The sequence below is a fragment of the Salmo trutta genome, chromosome 29 (genome assembly GCF_901001165.1).
Source record: "Salmo trutta chromosome 29, fSalTru1.1, whole genome shotgun sequence".
NCBI classification, from domain to species: domain Eukaryota; kingdom Metazoa; phylum Chordata; class Actinopteri; order Salmoniformes; family Salmonidae; genus Salmo; species Salmo trutta.
Genome location: NC_042985.1, coordinates 42,480,937 through 42,503,878, shown reverse-complemented (window position 1 = coordinate 42,503,878; position 22,942 = coordinate 42,480,937). Strand labels below are relative to the sequence as shown.

The 22,942-nt window shown below is 43.4% G+C and overlaps 2 protein-coding genes and 1 long non-coding RNA gene across 4 annotated transcripts in view; 1 reads left to right on the top strand and 2 right to left on the bottom strand.

The window, feature by feature from the left end:
• LOC115167637 (uncharacterized) overlaps positions 1–2,247 on the bottom strand; it is a 6,690-nt gene extending 4,443 nt beyond the window's left edge. Inside the window, exon 1 of the long non-coding RNA XR_003870520.1 lies at positions 1,824–2,247. This is a non-coding gene — a long non-coding RNA (uncharacterized LOC115167637). The remainder of the gene's footprint in view (positions 1–1,823) is intronic.
• Positions 1–7,515, top strand: part of LOC115167636 (protein FAM151B-like) — a 46,150-nt gene extending 38,635 nt beyond the window's left edge. The window contains exons 2-4 of one of the 2 annotated variants that reach the window (XM_029722241.1): positions 6,337–6,466; positions 6,693–6,826; positions 7,207–7,515. In XM_029722241.1, the coding sequence (XP_029578101.1) occupies positions 6,337–6,466; positions 6,693–6,826; positions 7,207–7,239 (297 nt within the window). In that variant the 3' untranslated portion in view covers positions 7,240–7,515. Of the gene's footprint in view, positions 1–6,336; positions 6,467–6,692; positions 6,827–7,150 lie in introns of both variants that reach the window. The other variant, XM_029722240.1, reaches the window with a different exon arrangement.
• Positions 7,516–10,369: 2,854 nt separating this feature from the next.
• LOC115167718 (ankyrin repeat domain-containing protein 34B-like) lies at positions 10,370–21,256 on the bottom strand. Its single transcript, XM_029722367.1, has 7 exons — positions 21,218–21,256; positions 13,212–13,507; positions 12,646–12,883; positions 12,158–12,331; positions 11,901–12,097; positions 11,459–11,630; positions 10,370–11,388 (listed from the first exon to the last, which is right to left on the bottom strand). Exons 2-7 carry the CDS (start codon positions 13,412–13,414, stop codon positions 10,624–10,626), a joined length of 1,749 nt encoding a protein of 582 aa, XP_029578227.1. The 5' UTR covers positions 13,415–13,507; positions 21,218–21,256; the 3' UTR covers positions 10,370–10,623.
• Between the last annotated feature and the right edge of the window lie 1,686 nt (positions 21,257–22,942).

Sequence of the window (22,942 nt, the reverse complement as noted above, 5' to 3'; positions counted from 1 at the left end):
TGGTGTAACTGAGTCAGGTTTGTAGGCCTCCTTGCTCGCACAAGCTTTTTCAGTTCTGCCCACAAATTTTCTATAGGATTGAGGTCAGGGCTTTGTGATGGCCACTCCAATACCTTGACTTTGTTGTCCTTAAGCCATTTTGCCACAACTTTGGAAGTATGCTTGAGGTCATTGTCCATTTGGAAGACCCATTTGTGACCAAGCTTTAACTTCCTGACTGATGTCTTGAGATGTTGCTTCAATATTCCACATAATGTTCCTTCCTCATGATGCCATCTATTTTGTGAAGTGCACCAGTCCCACAACATGATGCTGCCACCCCCGGGGTTCATGATTGGGATGGTGTTCTTCGGCTTGCAAGCCTCCCCTTTTTTCCTCCAAACATAACGATGATCATTATGGCCAAACAGTTATATTTTTGTTTCATCAGAACAGAAGACATTTTCCCAAAAAGTATGATCTTTGTCCCCATGTGCAGTTGCAAACCATAGTCTGGCTTTTCTTTGGCGGTTTTGGAGCAGTGACTTCTTCCTTGCTGAGCGGCCTTTCAGGTTATGTTGATATAGGACTCGATTTACTGTGGATATAAATACTTTTGTACCTGTTTCTTCCAGCATCTTCACAAGGTCCTTTGCTGTTGTTCTGGGATTGATTTGCACTTTTCGCACCAAGTACGTTCATCTCTAGGAGACAGAACGCATCTCCTTCCTGAGCCGTATGACGGCTGCATGGTCCCATGGTGTTTATACTTGCGTACTATTGTTTGTACAGATAAACACGGTACCTTCAGGCGTTTGGAAATTGCTCCCAAGGATGAACCAGACTTGTGGAGGTCTACAATTTTTTTTCTGAGGTCTTGGCTGATTTCTTTTGATTTTCCAATGATGTCAAGAAAAGAGGCACTGAGTTTGAAGGTAGGCCTTGAAATACATCCACAGTACACCTCCAATTGACTCAAATGATGTCAATTAGTCTGTCAGAAGCTTCTACAGCCATGACATCGTTTTCTGGAATTTTCCAAGCTGTTTAAAGGCACAGTCAACTTAATGTATGTAAACTTCTGACCCACTGGAATTGTGATATATTGAATTATAAGTGAAATAATCTGTTCCTTTATTCGATCACACAGTGCAGTCCATCGTCTGTCCATAATATAAATCTCTCGTCAATACAAACACTCAGGGAACAAAAAAAAACACGCAAAACAAACTGTATTTGGTTTGGAACATCTTCCTTTCTTATAATTTGAAAAGAGTAATTTCTTCTCCATCAAAATATGTTTTAATTACTCTATGCAAATTTCAATGTTGTAACCACATGGGAGTTTCTCCTAAGCACATTTCCGTGTAGGGTTTAAAATGTATAGCTGGTTTCCCAATCATAACCAACTGTATTACCAGTACACTGATTAATTAATTTGATCTTACAATGTTTACTCATTTATATATTTTTTCCTTATTTTTTCAAACTTTTTGTTTCATTTTTTTTAATTTTTGCAGGAATATTTTTTTTATCTCAGGATTGTGCCCTGGAATCACATAACTAGTAACTGTGTCATATCATCCCATGGCTGCTTCTCTGCTTCACCTGAGAAACACAACCCCTGTCTCTAACCAGGATACTTTTGCTTCAACAAAAAGATCCCAATAGGAGATGTCCCCTGCTCCTACAGGACCACCCTGTTTCAACAGTATGGTTGCCCTAGAATTACTCCTACGAATTCCTCTATTCAGAAATAGCCTTTGCTACAACAAAGACATAATGTGCACAACCTGTTCTAAGAACAGGACTTTCTATGATGTTTAAAAGAAAATCAGGCTCACCCTGAATTTATCTTCTCTGTCCAGAATGACACTCACTGACACTCCCAGCAGGTCCAAGGCATGTCCCTCTCTGCTCCATTTTAGTCAGAGTGTGTGGTAACATGACTCACATTTAATGGAGCCACTGCGAGCAGTTTAACCTCAGTCTCCCGGGAGCAATCAGGAAGAATTGGCATCCCACCGTTGTCACCAATTTGCCATGGAATATCTAATCAAAGGGAAGAGAGACTGCAGATTCTTTCAAACAACACTTTATTATAAGATTTGCAAAAATGGAGAATCAACTATCAACTCAACAGTGTGTAGTTGAAAAGCTCAACGAACAGTGCCGGTTCAAAGCTTTTATAGAGAAGCACAACCTTTTTGTATACGTGGCAGTCAGCAGATAGTGTGTAAAAGGTAATTAGTTGTGTGTGCAGACTCAAGATAGCACAAGGTTGATAGCACGAGGGCTCAACCGTCTAACTGCATTAACAATAGTAAAACACTATAATGTGCTCCTTTCTGCAAGTTTCCATTCGTGACTTTCTGTAGATAGTAAACCCACGGGATGTCACATACTGCGGCCACACCCAAGCAGACCTTAGCTATACGCTCAGTCTTATGACTAAGTCCCACACAGACAAGTTTGTATCAGGTTAGAAAAACACTAGCATATAACAAGAGACAATTCTTTAAATGGTAAAACAAAGGATACCATGATTAATTATGTAATTTTCCACGATAGTCCCGACATCCAGAACAAATTCAAGTAAGTGTACAGTATTATATAGAGCCATTATTGCATGGAACGCCGTTCCATCTAATATTGCTCAAATGAACCTGGTTTCAAAAAACAGATAAAGCAACATCTCACGGCACAACGCCTCTCCCCTATTTGACCTAGATAGTTTGTGTATGCATTTGTATTTATATGTAGGCTACGTGTGCATACATTTTTTTATGTAGTTCTATCTTGTTTATTAATGTTCTGTATTATGTAATGTTTTGTGTGGACCCCAGCAAGAGTAGCTGCTGGTTTTGTAGCAGCTAATGGGGATCATATTAAAATACCAACAAAAAAAGGCACAACTTTACACTTTTTAGACAACGTTTGTCGGTATTGAAAATTGGTTGCCATTGACATAATTCTACGGTTGAAATGTCACCCTCAAAACAGTTAACACCAATGACATGTGCCAGGTCTATGCAGGTAAATGAGAACTTACTCAAAGCCTTGCAATACATGGAATGTCCAGTCAAATAAGACAGAGGCGTGAAATTATTAGGTTACGGTACCGATATTCCAGAGGAGCTTTCAAATGGGATATAAAACATAACTACACCTGGACAAATGAACTCAAAGACATATTTAAACTGGTAATCAGTGAGTCGTCCATGACCCCAGGCTTCCCCCGCTTCTTGTGTTGTTTATATACAGTGCCTTGCAAAACTACTCACCCCCTCTCATCATTTTTCCTATTTTTGTTGCATTTCAACCTGTAATTTAAATGGATTTTTATTTGGATTTCACACAAAATAGTCCAAATTGGTATAGTGATATGAAAAAAATCACTTGTTTCAAAACATTTTAAAAAGTAAAAAACGGAAAAGTGGTGCATGCGTATGTATTCACCACCTTTGCTATGAAGCCCCTAAATAAGATCTGGTGCAACCAATCACCTTCAGAAGTCACATAATTTGTTAAATAAAGTCCACCTGTGTGCAATCTAAGTGTCACATGATCTGTCACTTGATCACAGTATATATACACCTGTTCTAAAAGGCCCCAGAGTCTGCAACACCATTAAGCGAGGGGCACCACCAAGCAAGCGGCACTATGAACACCAAGGAGCTCTCCAAACAGGTCAGGGACAAAGTTGTGGAGAAGTACAGCTCAGGGTTGGGTTATAAAAAAATATACTTAACTTTGAACATCCCATGGAGCACCATTAAATCCATTACTTCAGAATGGAAACAATATGGCACCACAACAAACCTGCCAAGAGTGGTCCGCCCACTAAAACTTACGGACCGGGCAAGGAGGGCGTTAATCAGAGAGGCAACAAAGAGACCAAAGATAACCCTGAAGGAGCTGCATATGGAAGAAGGTACACTGATCAGATGAGACTATAAATGTAGCTTTTTGGCCATCAAGGAAAACTCTGTCTGGCGCAAACCCAACACTTCTCATCAACCTGAGAACACCATCCCCTCAGTGAAGCATGGTGGTGGCAGCATCATGCTGTGGGGATGTTTTTCATTGGCAGGGACTGGGAAACTGGTCAGAATTGAAGGAATGATGGATGGTGCTAAATAGAGGGACATTCTTGAGGGGAAACCTGTTTCAGTCTTCCAGAGATTTGAGACTGGGACGGAGGTTCACCTTCCAGCAGGACAATGACCCTAAGCATACTGCTAAAAAAACACTCAAGTGGTTTAAGGGGAACCATTTAAATGTCTTGGAATGTCCTAGTCAAAGCCCAGACCTCAATCCAATTGAGAATCTGTGGTATGACTTAAAGATTTCTTTACAACAGTGGAATCCATCCAACCTGAAGGAGCTGGAGCAGTTTTGCCTTGAAGAATGGGCAAAAATCCCAGTGGCTAGATGTGCCAAGCTAATAGAGACATACCCCAAGAGACTTTCAGCTGTAATTGCTGCAAAAAGGTGGCTCTACAAAGTATTGACTTTGGGGGGGGGGGGGGTGAATGGTTATGCACGCTCAAATAGTTTTTTTTCTTATTTCTTGTTTGTTTCACCAAAAATATTTTGCGTCTTCAAAGTGGTAGGCATGTTGTGTAAATCAAATGATACAAAGCCCCCCAAAATCTATTTTAATTCCAGGTTGTAAGGCAACAAAATAGGAAAAATGCCAAGGGGGTGAATACTTTCGCAAGCCACTGTATTGTTGTACTATAGAAGTACAGTACTTTGTACTATAGAAGTACGGTGAGTACCCAATTTTTTTTGTATTGCTGGTAAGTATGCTAGATTAATGTACAATCTGTAGGTTTTACCTACATGTTAGACAGTAAGGGCCAGATACAGATTAGGCTAAATTTGGACAAAAAAAATCTGTCAACGGAGATTCAGGACTAGGCTTAATCTGTTTCTTGATTAATTCACTAAAATGTATTTTTTATTTAACCAGGTAGGCCAGTTGAGAACAAGTTCTCATTTACAACTGCGACCAGGCCAAAATAAAGCAAAGCAGTGTGACAAAAACAAGAGTTAGACATGGGGTAAACAAACATACAGTCAATAACACAATAGAAAAATCTATATACTGTGTGCAAAGGTAGTAAGATTAGGGAGTTAAGGCAATAAATTGTCCACAGAGGCAAAAAATGTACAATTTAGCATTAACACTGGAGTGATAGATGTGCAGAAGATGATGTGCAATTAGAGATACTGGGATGCAAAACAAATAACAATATGGGGATGAGGTAGTTGGGTTGGCTATTTACAGATGGGCTGTGTACAGGTGCAGTGATCGGTAAGCTGCTCTGACAGCTGATGCTGCAAGTTAGTGAGGGAGATATAAGTCTCCAGCTTCAGTGATTTTTGCAATTCGTTCCAGTCATTGGCAACAGAGAACTTGTAGGAAAGGCAGCCAAACAAGGAGTTGGCTTTGGGGATGACCAGTGAAATATACCTGCTGGAGCGCGTGCTATGGGTGGGTGTTGCTATGGTGACCAGAGAGCTGAGATAAGGTGGGGCTTTACCTAGCAAAGACTTATAGATGACCTGGAGCCAGTGGGTTTGGCGACGAATATGAAGCGAGGGCCAGCCAACGAGAGCATACAGGTCGCTGTGGTGGGTAGTATATGGGGCTTTGATGACAAAATGGACGGCACTGTGATAGACTGCATCCAATTTGCTGAGTAGAGTGTTGGAGGCTATTTTATAAATGACATCGCCAAAGTCAAGGATCGGTAGGATAGTCAGTTTTACGAGGGTATGTATGGCAGCATGAGTGAAGGATACTTTGTTGCAAAATAGGAAGCCAATTTTAGATTTAATTTTGGATTGGAGATGCTTAATGTGAGTCTGGAAGGAGAGTTTACAGTCTAACGAGACACCTAGGTATTTGTAGTTGTCCACATATTCAAAGTCAAAACCGTCCAGAGTAGTGATGCTAGTCGGGTGCAGGCAGCAATCGGTTGAAGAGCATGCATTTCGTTTTACTAGCATTTAAGAGCAGTTGAAGGCCACGGAAGGAGTGTTGTATGGCATTGAAGCTCGTCTGGAGGTTTGTTAAAAATTAACACAGTGTCCAAAGAAGGGCCAGAAGTATAGAGAATGGTGTTGTCTGCGCTAGAGGTGGATCAGAGAATCACCAGCAGCAAGAGCGACATCATTGATATATACAGAGAAAAGAGTCGGCCCGAGAATTGAACCCAGTGGCACCCCCATAGAGACTGCCAGAGGTCCAGACAACAGGTCCTCCGATTTGACACACTGAAGGTTCCTCTTTGTATCATCCCTTGGTATTCAACCTAATCAATGATGTTATTACACAATCTTCAGTCTGAGCTGCGTGGTCCTCTGTGGATCAACACTGACATCCTACCAGGCCACAGAGGCAAGGCCACACCCCTTGACCCCAATGACTTCCTGGCGGCCGCAGTGACCTCTGCTGCAGATACGGACAACCCATGTAAGTTAGCCTGAACACATTTGCAGGTGCAACCCTTAACCCAAGTTGTGGTGCAATGAATCAAAGCATTGTTTATTCCTTGTGTTTGCATTTATGCCTATTGAAACAAACATAAAATGAATACATTAACTGTCATCTGCAAAACACCCAGTGATTATTGTGTAGGTTAGACTACCATGCTAGTGTGCCTGTCCCTTACCATCTCACTTTTCCTACTGCTTCTTAGGCTACAGCTGGGAGATGGTGAGAGAAATGGAGGCAGTGTCGGACCCTGAGACAGCCGGTCACTTCCCCTGTGAGAACAGCCCTCCTGGCCCAGTCGTTCCCCCAGCTACCCTGGCTTCTACAACAGTCAGACAGGTACAGTGCTAAATCGTGTGTGAGCAGCCCTCCTGGCCCAGTCATTCCCCTAGCTCCACTGCCTTCTAAAACAGAGACGGGTAGGATATGGCTCTCACACCCAGAACCCCTGATAGACCTCTAGCCTCTACCCACTAGTCTAGTCCCTACCCCTTATTCACTACCCTGCCTTCTCCCAGTGTAGTCAACCATCAGACAATAAAGACCCTGTGTCTCTGTTTCGTTCCCTCTCTCTGGTACAGCCTGACATTGTAGACACATAGTGATGTTTGCTGATCTGATCTTGTGTATAACCCTGTCTCTGTGTTGTGATCTCCCTCTTAGGTACAGCCTGACAGTGTGGACAGGCCAGACTGATGTTTTGGCCTTCTGCCCTACAGGAGAGACATCGACAAGAGCAGAGTCTATTATGACCTGCTGGACTCCCTGGCTACTGATCTAGGATCAGGTGCTCCCATGTCCAGGCATTAGGAGGAGACATGGGAAGCTGCCCGTGTTCACCTTCAGCGGGCCGTGCTGCGCCAGAAAAACAGCGCAGACCGTCACCACAGTGAGGCCCCGGTGTTCGCACTGGGGGACCGGATCTGGCTTCTCAACCCGAAATCTGCCCCTCCACTCGCCCTGGGTCCGCGGTTTGTGGGGCCATTTAAAGTCCTGAGGAGAGTGAACAAGGTTTGTTACAGGTTACAGCTTCCCCCCGATTACCGTATTAACCCCTCGTTCCATGTCTCTCCTCAGGCCGGTGGTGGCTGGCCCGCTCCAGGATTCTGAGGTGCGGGAGGTTCCATCCGCTCCATACTGGATTTGAGGCGTCGGGCGAGGGGCCTTCAGTACCTCGTGGAGTGGGAGGGGTAAGGTCCGGAGGAGAGGTCCTGGGTTTCGGTCGAGGACGTGTTGGACCCTTCAATGCTGCAGGAGTTCCCCCGTCTCTGTCCGGATCGCCCTGCGCCTCGCCCTTCGGGTCGTCGGCGTGCTGCTGGAGCCGTGCGTCAAGTGGGGGTACTGTCATAACTTCTGCCGAAGTCGGTCCCTTTCCTTGTTTGGGTGGCGCTCGGTGGTCGGCGTCGCCGATCTTCTAGCCATCATCGATCCACTTTTCATGTTCCATTTTTTTTGTCTTGTCTTCTCACACACCTGGTCTCAATTCCCCTCATTACATGTTGTGTATTGAACCCTCTGTTACCCCCGTGTCTTTGTGTGCAATTGTTTGTTTGTAGGTGCTTGTCTTCATTTTACCCATGTTCATTTTATTCTTGATGCCGATGGTTTTGCAATTAAACTGCTCCGGCTATTACCAAGTTCTGCTCTCATGCGTCTGACTTCCCTGCCACCAGTTACGCACCCCTTACAGTATTTTTCAAATAATACACCATTATGCTCATAAATTGTATGACATGTCACCCTAGAGATTTCCTGTTTCAGCTCATTTACATTTGAGTAATTTAGCAGATGCTCTTATCCAGAGTGATTTACAGTTAGTGCATTCATCTAAAGATAGCTAGATGTGACAACCACATATCACAGTCGTAGTAAGTATATTGTTCCTCAATAAAGCAGAAATCAGCATCAGAGGGAAGCTAGTTCCACCATTGGGGTTCCAGGGCAGAGAAGAGCGTTGACTTGGCTGAGCGGGAGCTGACCTCCCTTAGAGGTAGGACAGCCAAGAAACCAGAGATGGCAGAACAGAGTGCTCGGGGAGGATGTAGGGTTTGAGAATAGCCTGAAGGTAGGGAGACTCAGTTCCCCTTGCTGCTCCGTAGGCAAGCACCATGGTCTTGTAGTGGATGCGAGCTTTGACTTGAAGCCAATGGAGTTTACAGAGGAGCGGGGTGACATTGGAAAACAAGGGAAGGTTGTACACCAGATGGGCTGCAACGTTGTGGATAAGTTGGAAGGGATTTGAAGGCACAAGTGGGGAGCCCAGCCAACAGAGCGTTGCAGTAGTCCAGATGGGATATGATGAATTGGATTAGAACCTGCACCACTTCTTGTGTGATGAAAGGTCATACTCTATGGATGTTGTAGAGCATGAACCTGCAGGAGCGAGTCACTGTTTTGATGTTTGCAAAGAACGGCAGGGTGTTGCCAAGGTTCTTAGCACTCTGGGAGGGGGAAACCAAGAAGTTGTCGACCACGATGGAGAAGTCCTGGAATGGGCAGGCCTTCCCCGGGAGAAAGAGCACTCCATCTTGTCGAGGTTGAGCTTGAGGTGGTGGGCTGACATCCAAGCTGAGATATTGTCCAGGTTTCAAACAATGAAGGGAGAGGAAAATAAGGTGATGCTACAGTAATTAGAGACCTAGCCGTCTTCTGGTAGATGGAAAGGCTTTCCCAAAAACCTTCTCAGTTAAATGTTAACTACCTACAAAGTAGCCTATGCCTACCTGGCAGAATGATGTCATGATTATTTGCATCAATCCAATGGCCATTTGTTTTGCAAACTCCATCTCATGTGCTACAGACCAAACAACAGTGCTAGTTGCTTGCACACTTGAATTAAAGGTTAACTACGACCCTTAACAGTGGTCTCCTGATGTGGTTTAAGCATTATTATGTACTTACAACATAAAATTGTGTTGTTTTCCTATTAAGAAAGTGTGACTTTGAAAGCAAAAACTGAACAAATAATGTGAATTCTATCTGTTTCAATAGTAGGGCTACTTGCACAGTACAGCTTGGGTTGGACTGACTGTGAAAGACCAATATGGGATTGATAATATTTAAGGGTCTAGGGTGTATGCTACTGTCTCGTAGATTTTTTTTTACACAGGGCACCTTTCCTTTTCCGGTCGGGCTGTTTGGGACATTTTGGGCAAAATTAGAGTATACCCACTTCTCCAGGCACCACTACACCACTGATGGAGCCCAGTGACTTGGTGTATAGAGAAAAGAGGAGAGGGCCGTAAAGCAGTTTATTAGCAGTGAAGGAGCACAACAGAACAAGCGAAAGGCAATACAACAACTTCCTCGTCAAATGGTATACAAAACAGCAGTGTTGAATAAATACTCAGCAAATATAATGCTCTGACATTCTTACTAATCACTTTGTGTTCAAGAATATTGATTGTCTTATTTACATTTTTTGGTGTTCGTTTTTTCTCACTGACACATATTAATATTTTCCTTAGTAACTTAGATCTTCCACAGTCAGAGGAGTTAGCCTGAGTCCCAGATGTGTTTGTGCTGTGTTGCCAATCCATTGCTTTCAGTCTGTCATTGATTTAGTCAGAGAATGACTCACTCCCCCTTCCCTTTGAAGAGTAAATTCTTCTGTCCTTATAGGATTCAAGGCCTCAGATTCCTTCATCCCAGTTCATCCCATGTTTTAAAAGCATCTCTGTCTGTTGTTAGATGTCCTGAGGAGGAGTACAATGAGATTTCTGCTCTCAGACTTCAAACAGATATGTGTATCAATTGATCAAAGAAGAGCTGTTGTGTTACCGATGGTTCTGATGCGCCGATCGTAATTCCTCTATTCCTTCCTGAGCTTGATGGAATTGCATGTCTGGTTGTCAAAGGAAGTGTAATTAAGCACACTGAAAAAGCTGGGATGAGAAATAATACACTTCTGGTAAGAAGGCACAAGTTCTTTGTTAACAATGTTATGGTCACACAGCAGCAACAGCGCTTGACATAGGAAGCGAAGCACACAGTAGTCAGACACACAAAGAAAATGCAGCGTTCTAGTCTGGTCCCAAAACTGTTTGTGCAGTTTTACCAAGGCGTAACAATGACTATAGGCCTGGGGTTAGCAAGACGACATGAACAGACCTGGGACCGAGCTAGCTTCGTTCGTATTAGTGGCTGAAGAGCTCCTCGAAGTTGACAAGCTGTTTAATCTGCTCAGTCTGCATGGAGTGTCTTCTCAGCAATGTCTTAAACTTCAGATCCCTGTGGAAGGAAGGTGCGCAGGGGACGAGAGGCTTTGACCCCGGCCCTGCTGCAACACCCCCGTTCAGATTCAGTGCTTTGGTGCTCCCACTCAGGCTGGGGCAAGTTGAGGTGGGGCTGACCCCGATGTCGGGTATGGGTGCGTGGGGGTTAAGAGGAGGCAGGTATCCCGGCCGGGTGTGGGAGATGTGATCCAGGAGCAGGGCCCCCGAGCCTCTTCTCTCCAAGTTTGCGGGTCCCCTCCTCTGGGCAGTGCTCTCCAGGGATTCCCTGGAGCCTGACAGTGTGGATGACCGGCTGGTGACTAGTTTACGCTTCTCAGTTCCCCCTATACCACACCCTATGCCTTTGTAGAATTCACTACACTCTGGGTGGCTGCTGTGGCCAAACTGGGGCAGCTGGGAGTCAGAGCTATAGTGGTCCATGCCGATGTTGCGGCGGCGGACTACATTCCTTAGGCTGGACACGGCCAGGTTAGGGAGGCAACAGTCTAGGGAGGTTTTGTCCACTGGGAGGACTGGTTCATGGCCACCAGAGGGACAGTTGGGGCAGCCTCCTCCGTCCCCCCTGTGCAAGAGGTTGGGATGGGAAGAAGCTGCAGCACTGTCGTAAGACATCTTCCTACTCAGGCCTCTCCTTCGTCCTCTGCCGCCTCCCTCGCTCCCAGCCACCTGAGATACAAAAAATATACGGAAAAATGTATTATGATATAGACACATGATAAGTTATTATTATTATTACCTGCTCCAGGGCCCTTAGCAGCCCCGTGGCGTCTTTGGCGTCGATGCTCTGATGACGGGCGAGGGTCGGATGTACCCCGGGCCCTGCCCTTCTGGACCCAGAGAAGGCCAAGCTGTTGACCCAGAAGGAGAGCTCCTCCTCTGGGGTGATGTCCAGCAGCTCCTCGGTCAGGCTGAAACAACCCACACACATACAAAAAAATACATATTTGGTTGGAGAGGCTGGAGCAATTGGCAGTTACTAGTGCAGCGCCATGTTAGCAGTTTAGGGGTTAAGTGCCTTCAAGGGCACATTATCAGGGGTTCAAATCCCATGTCTGTCAGGAAAAAAATAGGTTCAGAGTGGGCGGCAACCAGAGGGTTGCTGGCATCAGTGTCACTCTGAACCTATTTTTTTCCTGACAGACATGGGATTTGAACCCCTGCTTCTCTTGGCTACCTACCTAGAGGCCTTGCTCTGCTGCAGCAGTAGGGATGGAGGGATCTTCAGCCAGGGCTCCGAGTGAAGCCGCTGTTCATGGAGCAGCTTCACCACCCCAGGACTGGGGCCCCGTAACAGGCTAGGGTCCCTGGTTGGGGAGCCCGGCTGAGAAGAACCAGAACCATTAGAACCAGAGATGGTGGTTCCCCTTCCACCACCCTGGTGGTGGTGCTCCATGAGGCCCAAGAGGGGGCTCCCTGGCTGGAGGGAGGCAATGGCGGGGGAGCCCTGTGGAGGGGTGCGGAGCTGTATGTCTGAGGGGGACATGCAGCAGGTGGCCAAGCCAGGGGTGCAGTGCATGCGCTCTTCCAGGTCGGTTGGTGGAGGCACGTTCAAGTACTGCTTGGTCATCTGGCATCCCGAAGGTAGCTTGTCTGTGGTGATGATGATGACCTGTAATATAATATAAATAATATAAAACATAATAAAATATAATATATGCTATTTAGCAGACGCTTTAATCCAAAAGTGACTTATAGTAGAGCATGCAAACAGTTGGCCCCAGCGTAGGGTTGCAAAAATTCAGCAACTTTCTCAAAATTCCCAGGTTTTCCAGAAATCCTGGTCGGAATACTCCAGCAATTATAAGTTCATAAGCACAAAATCTGGAATCCTCCAACCAGAATTTCTGGAAAACTTAGGAATTTGGGGAAAATTACCAGGATTTTGCAAACCTACCCAAGCGAGAATCAAACCCACATCCCCACCTCCTTGCCCTTGGCCTTGCAGGCATCCAGTAGGACTCTCAGGGCCTCCTTGTCCCTTGCATTGACAGCATAGACCAAAGCTGAGGAGCCAGAGTGGTCGTTCAGACTGGGGTCGGCTCCACTCCCCAGCAGCAGAGTGAGGACGTCCACTTCTGCCTGCTCCAGACATGCATGCATCAGGGCCGTCTTACCGGCCTTATCTTGGATGTTTGGGTCAGCACCACTCTCCAGCAAGTACCTGTGGGGGGACATGGATGACACGTTAATAAATACTCTGTGGATCAGTAAAATCCTGAAGAAGAGGTAAAGTGTATTTTTACTTGGCAACTCTATGGTAGGGCAGGGGTGGCCAATATTATTCATGGAGGGCAGGTGTTGGTGCAGGATTTGGTCTTCAATGTATTCTTTAAGCCAGGTGTGTAATTGTTTTGGCTAGAGTGAAAGTCTGTACACACACTGGCTCATTGGGGATACAATTGAGCTACCCCTGCTCTGTGGTGTTTACTTCCTACTCCTTAACACTAACCCAACCCATACGAGGTGTCATGGACTAGTAACTTACTTACCGAACCATCTTGTGTTTGGGCACGCTCTGTGCGTCCGTGTGGCGTGTCCGGCACGCCACCATGAGGGGCGTCTCACCTCGCTCGTTGCTCTCGTTGATGTAAGCCCCTCCCTCCAGCAGCAGGCGTGTCAGACGCAGTCGACTCAGGAACACGGCCTTGAGTAGAGAGTTTCCATCCGTACGCACCTCCGTCGCGTCCTCCATGCCAGGATCAAAGGTATAGTGGCTATCTAATGCAGGTATTGGTACTGTGTCTTATAGAGTCATTATTAGTGTAGAGGCAAGTCTGTCAATGCCCTGTGGGAATATCAGATGGACAGTAAATGTGTCTTAGTGTTACTACAGCATTACAGCAGTATTAAAATAGAAAGGTCATGCTAATGCAGGTAGTGTTACTGTGGTTTAAAGGGTCATCTGTGAGATTCTAGATGTAACTTTGTCATGGCCCTGTGGGAACATATATAGACAGATGTGTTCATAGAAATATAATTACTAGAGTATTACTAGAGTAGATTATATAAGGATTCCCCATTCAAGTCAGTGTGCTGTGATGGGTAGACCGGTGGCCATATTGAGTGTACCTATAACTGAGGGGGTCTGAGTTTTTGTTTCCGCTGCTTGAATGTGTTGATGTGATGGCTCTTTTAGATTTTCTAAAGTTTGAGGATAGATTATGGTAATATTATGAAGTCATAGATTATGGAACCGTCTTGGATCACACAGTATTTCCTGCTCCTAACACCTAGGATATCTTCCCTTTATTCTCAGAGAAAGTGAGGCCTAAGGAGGACCATGGAGACGGCTATATCCCAAATGGCACCCTGTATAGGGAGCTGTCACACCCTGATCTGTTTCACCTGTCTTGTGCTTGTCTCCACCCCCCACCAGGTGTCCCCTACTATTTTTACCCATTACCCATGTGTATTTATACCTGCTTTTTTGTCTGTTGCCAGTTCGTCTTGTTTTGTCAGCTCTTACCAGCATGTTTTCCGTTTCTCCAGTTCCGTAGTTTTTTCCCCCTACTTGTATTCTAGTCTTCCCTGTTCCAACTTCTCTGCCTGTCCTGACCCTGAGCCTGCCTGCCTGCCACTCTGTCCCTGATTGCCTGCCCTCAACCTGCCCTTTGCCTGCCCCTTTGTTTATAATAAATATTCTGAGTACAGAACAATCCGCCTCCTGTGTCTGCATCTGGGTCATATCCTGAGTCGTGATAGGAATAGGGTGTCATTTGGGACACAGCCATGCTTAATTTCAAGGTGTGATGATATTTTAATAGTTCTTATATCAGAGGTTATGTAATAAAACACCCACTTAGTCATCAAGTGATGCATTTACTTCTGTGGTTCTGTACTAATCCTTGTCCTTGTTGAGGGGCTATGTGTATGTGTTTTGTGCCTAACCTTGTCCTTGGTACGTGGACGTCAAGCATACATTCAACATACAGACGCAGTATGTTACACAACTCTCTCTCTCTCACACACACACCTCTCTCCCTCCAGACAGCTTGAGTACATACAAAGGGACATCTCGCTCTTCAAGACATGTACTGTAAAGGAAGAAAACGTAGTCCTCTCTGACCCTCTGCTCCTAGAGTGACTGTATGACGGTATGCAGGACTAAATTCCATTGTTTGCTTAACCTAGTGTTTTTGTTGCTGCCATCCAACAGACTTTTATAGAGAGAGAGAGACAGAGAAAAATATTGTCTGTGTGCGTTGTGACGGCACCCCTATAAATTATAACTTCAAGTCAAAACCGTTACAGCGTATTCATCATCACTGTGTGTGTGTTTGGTAATTTCAAAAGGTAAGATATGCGTAGGAAGGTGGATAACATAAGGCATTCTGAAAGCTATGCCGCTTTCAAATAACCGGAGTCCAATCCATTCAGCTGCCTTTTGTATTGGAGGGGTAAGGGTCTGCTTCAATAGTCTGCTGCAGTAACCAGTATCACTGTATTGGGATAGTTCCAAGTAGATGGTTTGTAGATAATTAGTAGATGTTCGAAAACTGTCAACAGCATTTTAACTAACCATCCACTAACCCTAGCCCTAACCTTAACACTTATCCCAACCTTAACATTAACCCTTACTCTAAAGCTAATCCTAACCCTAACCACATACTTTAGCAACAGATAGTCTGAAATGCTGGTCTACAGATCAAACTATCCAAATAAAGTGTAACCCAGTAACAGAGTGAGAGGCATAGCCACAGTACTATTGTAAACATAAAACAAATATATATATATATTATTTTTTTCACTCTGATTTTTAAGGGGGTGTTGCAGCACCCTCAGCACCCCTAATTCCCACGGCTATGGTGAGAGTATAGGGGAACTAACAGTGAATTAAGATTGTGATAGAAAAATGTCAGCTCTAAGGACCAAGGACTTTAGTGTTTAATGACCAAAAGGATTGTCCTTTTATTTCATACAATGTCATGTGATTTATAGTCAACCCCAAAAATGTGTGGTTTTAAATTGTTCCCCTCAAGCCGCTGACCAAATTGATTATGTGATAACCTTTCTAAAGTCTATGCAATAGATTGTTTGCAGGCTGATCAACATCTATGCTTTATCTATGGATAAATCAATGTTAACTTCCCTGGACTAGGTCCCACCCTAGTCAACAGCCAGTGGAATCGCGTGGCGCGAAATACAAATACCTCAAAAATGCTATAACTTCAATTTCTCAAACATATGACTATTTTACACCATTTTAAAGACAAGACTCTCATTAATCTAACCACATTGTACGATTTCAAAAAGGCTTCACAGCGAAAGCAAAACATAAGATTATGTCAGGAGAGTACCCTGCCAAAAATAATCACACAGCCATTTTCAAAGCAAGCATATAATGTCACAAAAACCAAAACCACAGCTAAATGCAGCACTAACCTTTGATGATCTTCATCAGATGACACTCCAAGGACATTATGTTATACAATACATGCATGTTTTGTTCAATCAAGTTCATATTTATATCAAAAAACAGCTTTTTACATTAGCATGTGATGTTCAGAACTAGCATACCCACCGCAAACTTCCGGTGAATTTACTAAATTACTCATGATTAACGTTCACAAAATACATAACAATTATTTTAAGAATTATAGATACAGAACTCCTTTATGCAATCGCGGTGTCAGATTTTAAGGCGAAAGCACATTTTGCAATATTCTGAGTACATAGCCCGGCCATCACGGCTAGCTATTTTGACACCCACCAAGTTTGGCCCTCACCAAACTCAGAATTACTATTAGAAAAATTGGATTACCTTTGCTGTTCTTCGTCAGAATGCACTCCCAGGACTTCTACTTCAACAACAAATGTTGTTTTGGTTCCAAGTAATCCATAGTTATATCCAAATACCTCCGTTTTGTTTGTGCGTTCAGGTCACTATCCGAAGGGTGACGCGCGAGCGCATTCCGTGACAAAAAAATTCAAAATATTCCATTACCGTACTTTCAAGCATGTCAAACGCTGTTTAAAATCCATTTTTATGCTATTTTTCTTGTAAAATAGCAATAATATTCCAACCGGGCGACGTTGTATTCATTCAAAGGCTGAAAGAATTTTTTTTAGAATTCTCATGAATGCGCAGCTCCAGTGTCACTGTCCCCAGGCTGACCACTCACAAATTCTCCTGCTGTTCTTTGCCCAGAGACAGCAGACACCCCATTACACTTTCTGGCGCCTTCTGAGAGCCAATGGAAGCCTTAGAAAATGTCATGTTACAGCAGAGATGCTGTATTTTCGATAGAGATGTAACTGAAGGACAACAAATTGTCAGACAGGGCACTTCCTGTATGGAATCTTCTCAGGTTTTGGCCTGCCATATGAGTTCTGTTATATTCACAGACACCATTCAAATAGTTTTAGAAACTTTAGAGTGTTTTCTATCCAAATCTACTAATTATATGCATATTCTCGTTTCTGGGCAAGAGTAGTAACCAGTTTAAATCGGGTATGTTTTTTTTATCCGGCCGTGCAAATACTGCCCCCTAGCCCCAACAGGTTAACACAAAAGGGAGGTCAGAGACCTGGCAGTGTGGTGCCACGACAACAACCTCTCCCTCAACATGATCAAGACAAAGGAGATGACCGTGGACTACAGGAAAAGGAGGGCTGAGCACGCCCCCATTCACATCGATGGGGCTGTAGTGAAGCAGGTCGAGAGCTTCAAGTTCCTTGGTGTCCACATCCCCAACAAACTATCATGGTCCAAACACATCAAGACAGTCGTGAAGCTGGCACGACAACGCCTATTCCCCCTCAGGAGAATGAAAAGATTTGGCTTGGGTCCTCAGATCCTCAAAAAGTTCTACAGCTGCACCATCGAGAGCATCTTGACTGGTTGCATCACCGCCTGGTATGGCAACTGCTCGGCATCCAACCGCAAGGCCAAGCTTCCTGCCATCCAGGACCTATATACCAGACGGTGTCAGAGGAAGGCCCTAAAAATGGTCAAAGACTCCAGCCACCCTAGTGATAGACTGTTCTCTCTGCTACCGCACAGCAGGCGGTACAGGAGTGCCAAATCAATGTCCAAAAGGCTCCTTAACAGCTTCTACCCACAAGTCATAAGAATGGCTACCCGGACTATTTGCATTGACCCCCCCACCCCCTTTTTTTTACGCTGTTGCTACTCGCTGTTTATTATCTACGGATAGTCACTTTACCACTTGATGTATTCGGTGCTTGTGACAAATAAAATCAGAAAAGTTGAGGTTGACTTTAGAGTGCACAGAGAGAGAGCGTGGCACAAAATATTGCATGTGAGATTACAGATACTTTTGAAAAACTAGATGATTAGTTCTAGGATTACTTTTAAATTCAGAAAGAATTTTTGCCCAAAAATACATGACACCTTTCTGTTTTCTCAATGACATTCAATTCAGCATAAAAAAAGGTCAAAGTTTAAGTTTGTTCCACCTGAGCGAGTCTGACCACAAGTCAGAGACCACTGATGATACACCAAATGCGTTTAATGGATGCTTTTAGTCTTCTTCTAATGCCTCTTAAGGGGAAAGTAATCAGAAAGTAACCCGATTCGTTACTGAGTTTGGGTAATCCAAAATGTACCGATTCCCATTTTGAACAGGTAACTAGTAACTAACAGGTTACATTTAGAAAGTAACCTACCCAACCCTTACACACTCAGGTTATACAACGACGTACAACACATTTGATACAATGATATTTTGTGATACAACATCTCTGTTCTATATGTTTGCCAACATAACTTTAAGACAACCATTGTGCAGTTTCTTCTCAACACTTTTGTAATTATTGTTGTGCAAAAATACTCTGTTATATCACAACTGTTGTGCCAAATACATTCTACATCAGTACACCATGAGTGTATACAGGGCCAGATAGCGTGGCTGCATGTGTTTGCAGACAGGAGGAGGTGTCTGCTCTCCACAGTCAGGGCATGTCCCAAATGCACCCTATTCCCTATAGCCCAGGGCCCTGGTCAAAAGTTGTGGACTATATAGGAAATTGGATGCCATTTTGGATACAACCTCTGAGGCAGCAGGACTTGTGATGAGGGCTCTCTCTGTAGGGTGGCATTTAAACCTCAGTCAGCACTTTGCTTTGAGAGCCCGGCCCTGCCCTTCAAACTGCCTGAGTACAGAGAGAATACCTGATGAGACAGTTTGAGTCCCAAATAGCATCCTATTCCCTATATAGTGCACAACTTTTGACCAGGTCCTATAGGGCTCTGGTCAAACGTAGTGCACTATGAAGAGAATAGGGTGTCATTTGGGACGCACCCAGTCCTCTGTGGCAGGAGGAAAAAATAACTATTTCCAACCGTTTAGGTTTGAGAGTGAGTTAATTATTATATATTAGTTATATTATTAATGAATTCCATTTCCAAAGTACACTTTGGCAATATGCACATTGCTAAGTCATACGTCACAGAACCAAGGTTGGGGTTAAATGCGCTTACATTTTCAAAATTAATTCAAACATTCAATTCATGAATTAGAAGTCATCCATTCGGGATTAGGCCTACTTGTATAATTGATTAGAATTATGGACTACTTTTAATTCATGAACTGAACATTTTAATTAATTTCCAAAATGAAAACGCATTTAACCCCAACCCTGATCCATGTTGTTGAAAGAAGGTTCTTGTCATAATTTTGAAATGAAATCAGATTGGAAATATGTCAAGTTAAATGTGAAAATTATTAGCTCAATCAAAATGCCATCATCACGTTTCTGAGAAATGTAATGTCTTAAAAGTACGTTCTAATTAATTTAAATGAAATTGTAGAATGTTTTCCATGCATGTTTGTTTGATACCAGGATACCTTTAAATTCAGTCTTGGAGATGGAAAGTGTGTGTGGGTGTGCATGCACCTGTGTGTGTGTGCACCTGTGTGTGTGTGCGCATGAGTGAGTGAGTGAGTGAGTGAGTGAGTGAGTGAGTGAGTGAGTGAGTGAGTGAGTGAGTGGTCAGGTCACACCCATCACTTATCACAACTAGCATAATGTTTTATTTATGTGATATGCAATTTTCAGAGTGTAGGGCAGGCTGACCTTGTCTTATTCAGCATGTACACACAAACACGTACCTACATGTGTACAAGCACACACAACACCAGAACTACAGATGGACAACAGAACACAACGTAGCTTACATTCATTTGAGATTGTTTATCAAAAGAAGGTCTTTGAAGAAGCTTAGCTGGCTTAATGGCGTATTCAGTGGGATAAAATAAATACCTCACTCCTGCTTTGCTCTTTACACACACACACACACACACACACACACACACACACACACACACACACACACACACACACACACACACACACACACACACACACACACACACACACACACACACACACACACACACACACACACACACACACACACACGCGCGCGCGCACACGCACACACACACGCACACACACTACATTACAGTAGGGTAACAGTGTCACAGTCAAAGAAATAACCAGGTGGCTGGTTCTTACTGTGTGTATAGAAATAATACAAATATTGAAATTTGATGGTGATGGTAGAAAAGCACTCTCTGAATGAGACTCACCTGAACACTAGGGAAGATACATTTCAACCCTAGATGCTGCACGGCTGAGATTATCATGTACAATAATCTGAGTAATGTTATTTATGTGTTTAAAAAAAAAAAAATTACAATAAGATTCTAATTAGGGTTACTGTGTATGTTTCCTAGTTGAACATTTAAATATTGGCTACATTGGTTCTTTAATATGCCTCAATGCAATCATACAACAGATATCTACTAGACCATTTAAAGTTAATCGTTTTTCTACTCTACAGTTCAATCTCCCCTCCAAAAGACTGATAGCAACTTCAAGTGGGGATTTTTGTGTGTATTTGCTTAGCTAGGTGTGTGTATGTGTTTGCACTGAATTTTTTAATTTGCATTATAGAAAGGTGGTTATTGTAAACAATATGTTCCCATAATGACCAGAAACTTTATTAGAAAGCAATCATAGAACGTGGTTGGGAGATGTTGTAGAGTCTACTACTCTCCACTATACTTTCCCATGATTACATTTGATTTGTGCATTAGTAATTTTGACTAAAGTAATACTTAGAGGGATGCCCATATATCTCACACAGATTTTCCAGGAAATGCTTTACACAATTCAGCGTAGTGAACTATCAGCTGACAAACAACAGACATTGGCAGAATTTATAAGCAACAAATTATACAATGATGCTGGATGAGTGAGTTTTAAAAAGCTTCATGACAGAGAAAATGTTATTCCTATGTAAACAACAATCTATTATTTTTCACTATCACACATAAGACTTACTTGCTCATTACTATTTTCATTTAAATAATTGTGTGAAACGTATTTTTTCTGTCACTGAACTCACCCTCATAACACTTTCCAGTTATTCGTCATCGTTCTCAGTCCTGTCTTAATTTTTTGGTTTGATCTTTAAACATGTATTCACAGCATATACATTATAAGTTATTTCAACTGAATGACTTACCTTGAGTTATGTGGTCATGAACTCCTCAAATCAGATGTGATTCTCTTGTTTTTTTATATCCTGGTCGAACAGTTGATAATTCACCAAAAGATGCCCACTGAGGAATGAAAGAGGGAAGAAGGGAGAAAAGGATAGCGATATAATGTTATGACCTATAAGAGCAATAACTAGTCAGTTGTACAACTGAAATATGTCTTCTGCATTTAACCCAAACCCTCTGAATCAGAGAGGTGCAGGGGGCTGACATAATTGACATCCACAGTGCACAGGGAACAGTGGGTTAACCACCTTGCTCAGGGGCAGAATGACAGATTTTTACCTTGTCAGCTCGGTGATTCGATCCAGCAAACTTTTGGTTACTGGCCCAGTGCTCTAACCACTAGGCTACCTGCTGAAGTGTTGTGGCCTGTGATTGAAAGGCCCTTTGAGTAAGAGAAAGAGAAAATAGGACAACTATAGCAAAGAGAGAGAGAGAGAACATAAAAGCAAGTATGACAGTTGTAAATGGCTAGCTAGAGAGAGAAAGATTTACTTTAAAATGTAAGAGAGACAGGGAGGGAAGGAGAAGAGAGAGTGTGACACAGGGATGTAGAGCAAAGAGTGTGGTGACTGGAGAGGAGGAGAATGTTGGTAGAGAGCCAGAGAGGAAAGTTAATAATAGGGCATGACGGTCTCTGCAAATTAAATAACACAGGAGACAGACAGCCAATGAGAACTCATTCTATTATTCCCATTCTGACGGTGCAGAACATGGGTCTGTGGTAGATGTTATGCGCAGGTAGAAAGGCACATACACATTTTCTGTCTTTGTTGTATTCAAAAATTGTGTTTGTGAGTGTGAGAGAGAGTGTGTGCGTCTGTTTGTGTGCGTGGGTGCACACGTGTGTGCCAGTATGTCATAACCCTTGTTTGAGTATCCCAGGTATTGAACTGTCTGTTTAAGTCTTCATAGATCTGTGTGATGACTCGGCAGACAGACAGTGTCAGATCCTGAAACTCTCATGGCTGAGGTAATGAAGGCAGCCTTTTGAACAACTCTAAAACAAACACTGTTTAAGCGTCAGCACAGCATTCAGCCTGCGTAGACAGGAAGACAACAAAAGGACCCTTTATAGCTAGCCCTATGTCAAAGAATCAAAATAATCAAACTTTTTATAGTCCCGTACCCCTTCAAACATTCAACCTCCAGCTGCGTACCCCCTCTAGCACCAGGGTCAGCGCACTCTCAAATGTTGTTTTTTGCCATCATTGTACACACACACACACACACACACACACACACACACACACACACACACACACACACACACACACACACACACACACACACACACACACACACACACAATACATTTTCTAAACATAAGAATGAGTGTGAGTTTTCGTCACAACCTGGCTCATGGGAAGTGACAAAGAGCTGGACCAGGGCACAAATAATAATAATAAATAATTTTTCTCTTTATTTAGCCATATAAAACCTTATTTGTTAATCAAAAATTGTGAATAACTCACCACAGGTAATTGAGAAGGGTGTGCTGGAAAGGATGCACATAACTCTGCAATGTTGGGTTGTACTGGAGAGAGTCTCAGTCTTAAATCATTTTCCACACACAGTCTGTGCCTGTATTTAGTTTTCATGCTAGTGAAGGCCGAAAATCCACTCTCACATAGGTACGTGTTTGCAAAGGGCATCAATGTCTTAAAACTTCTTAGGACTAGGTCCCT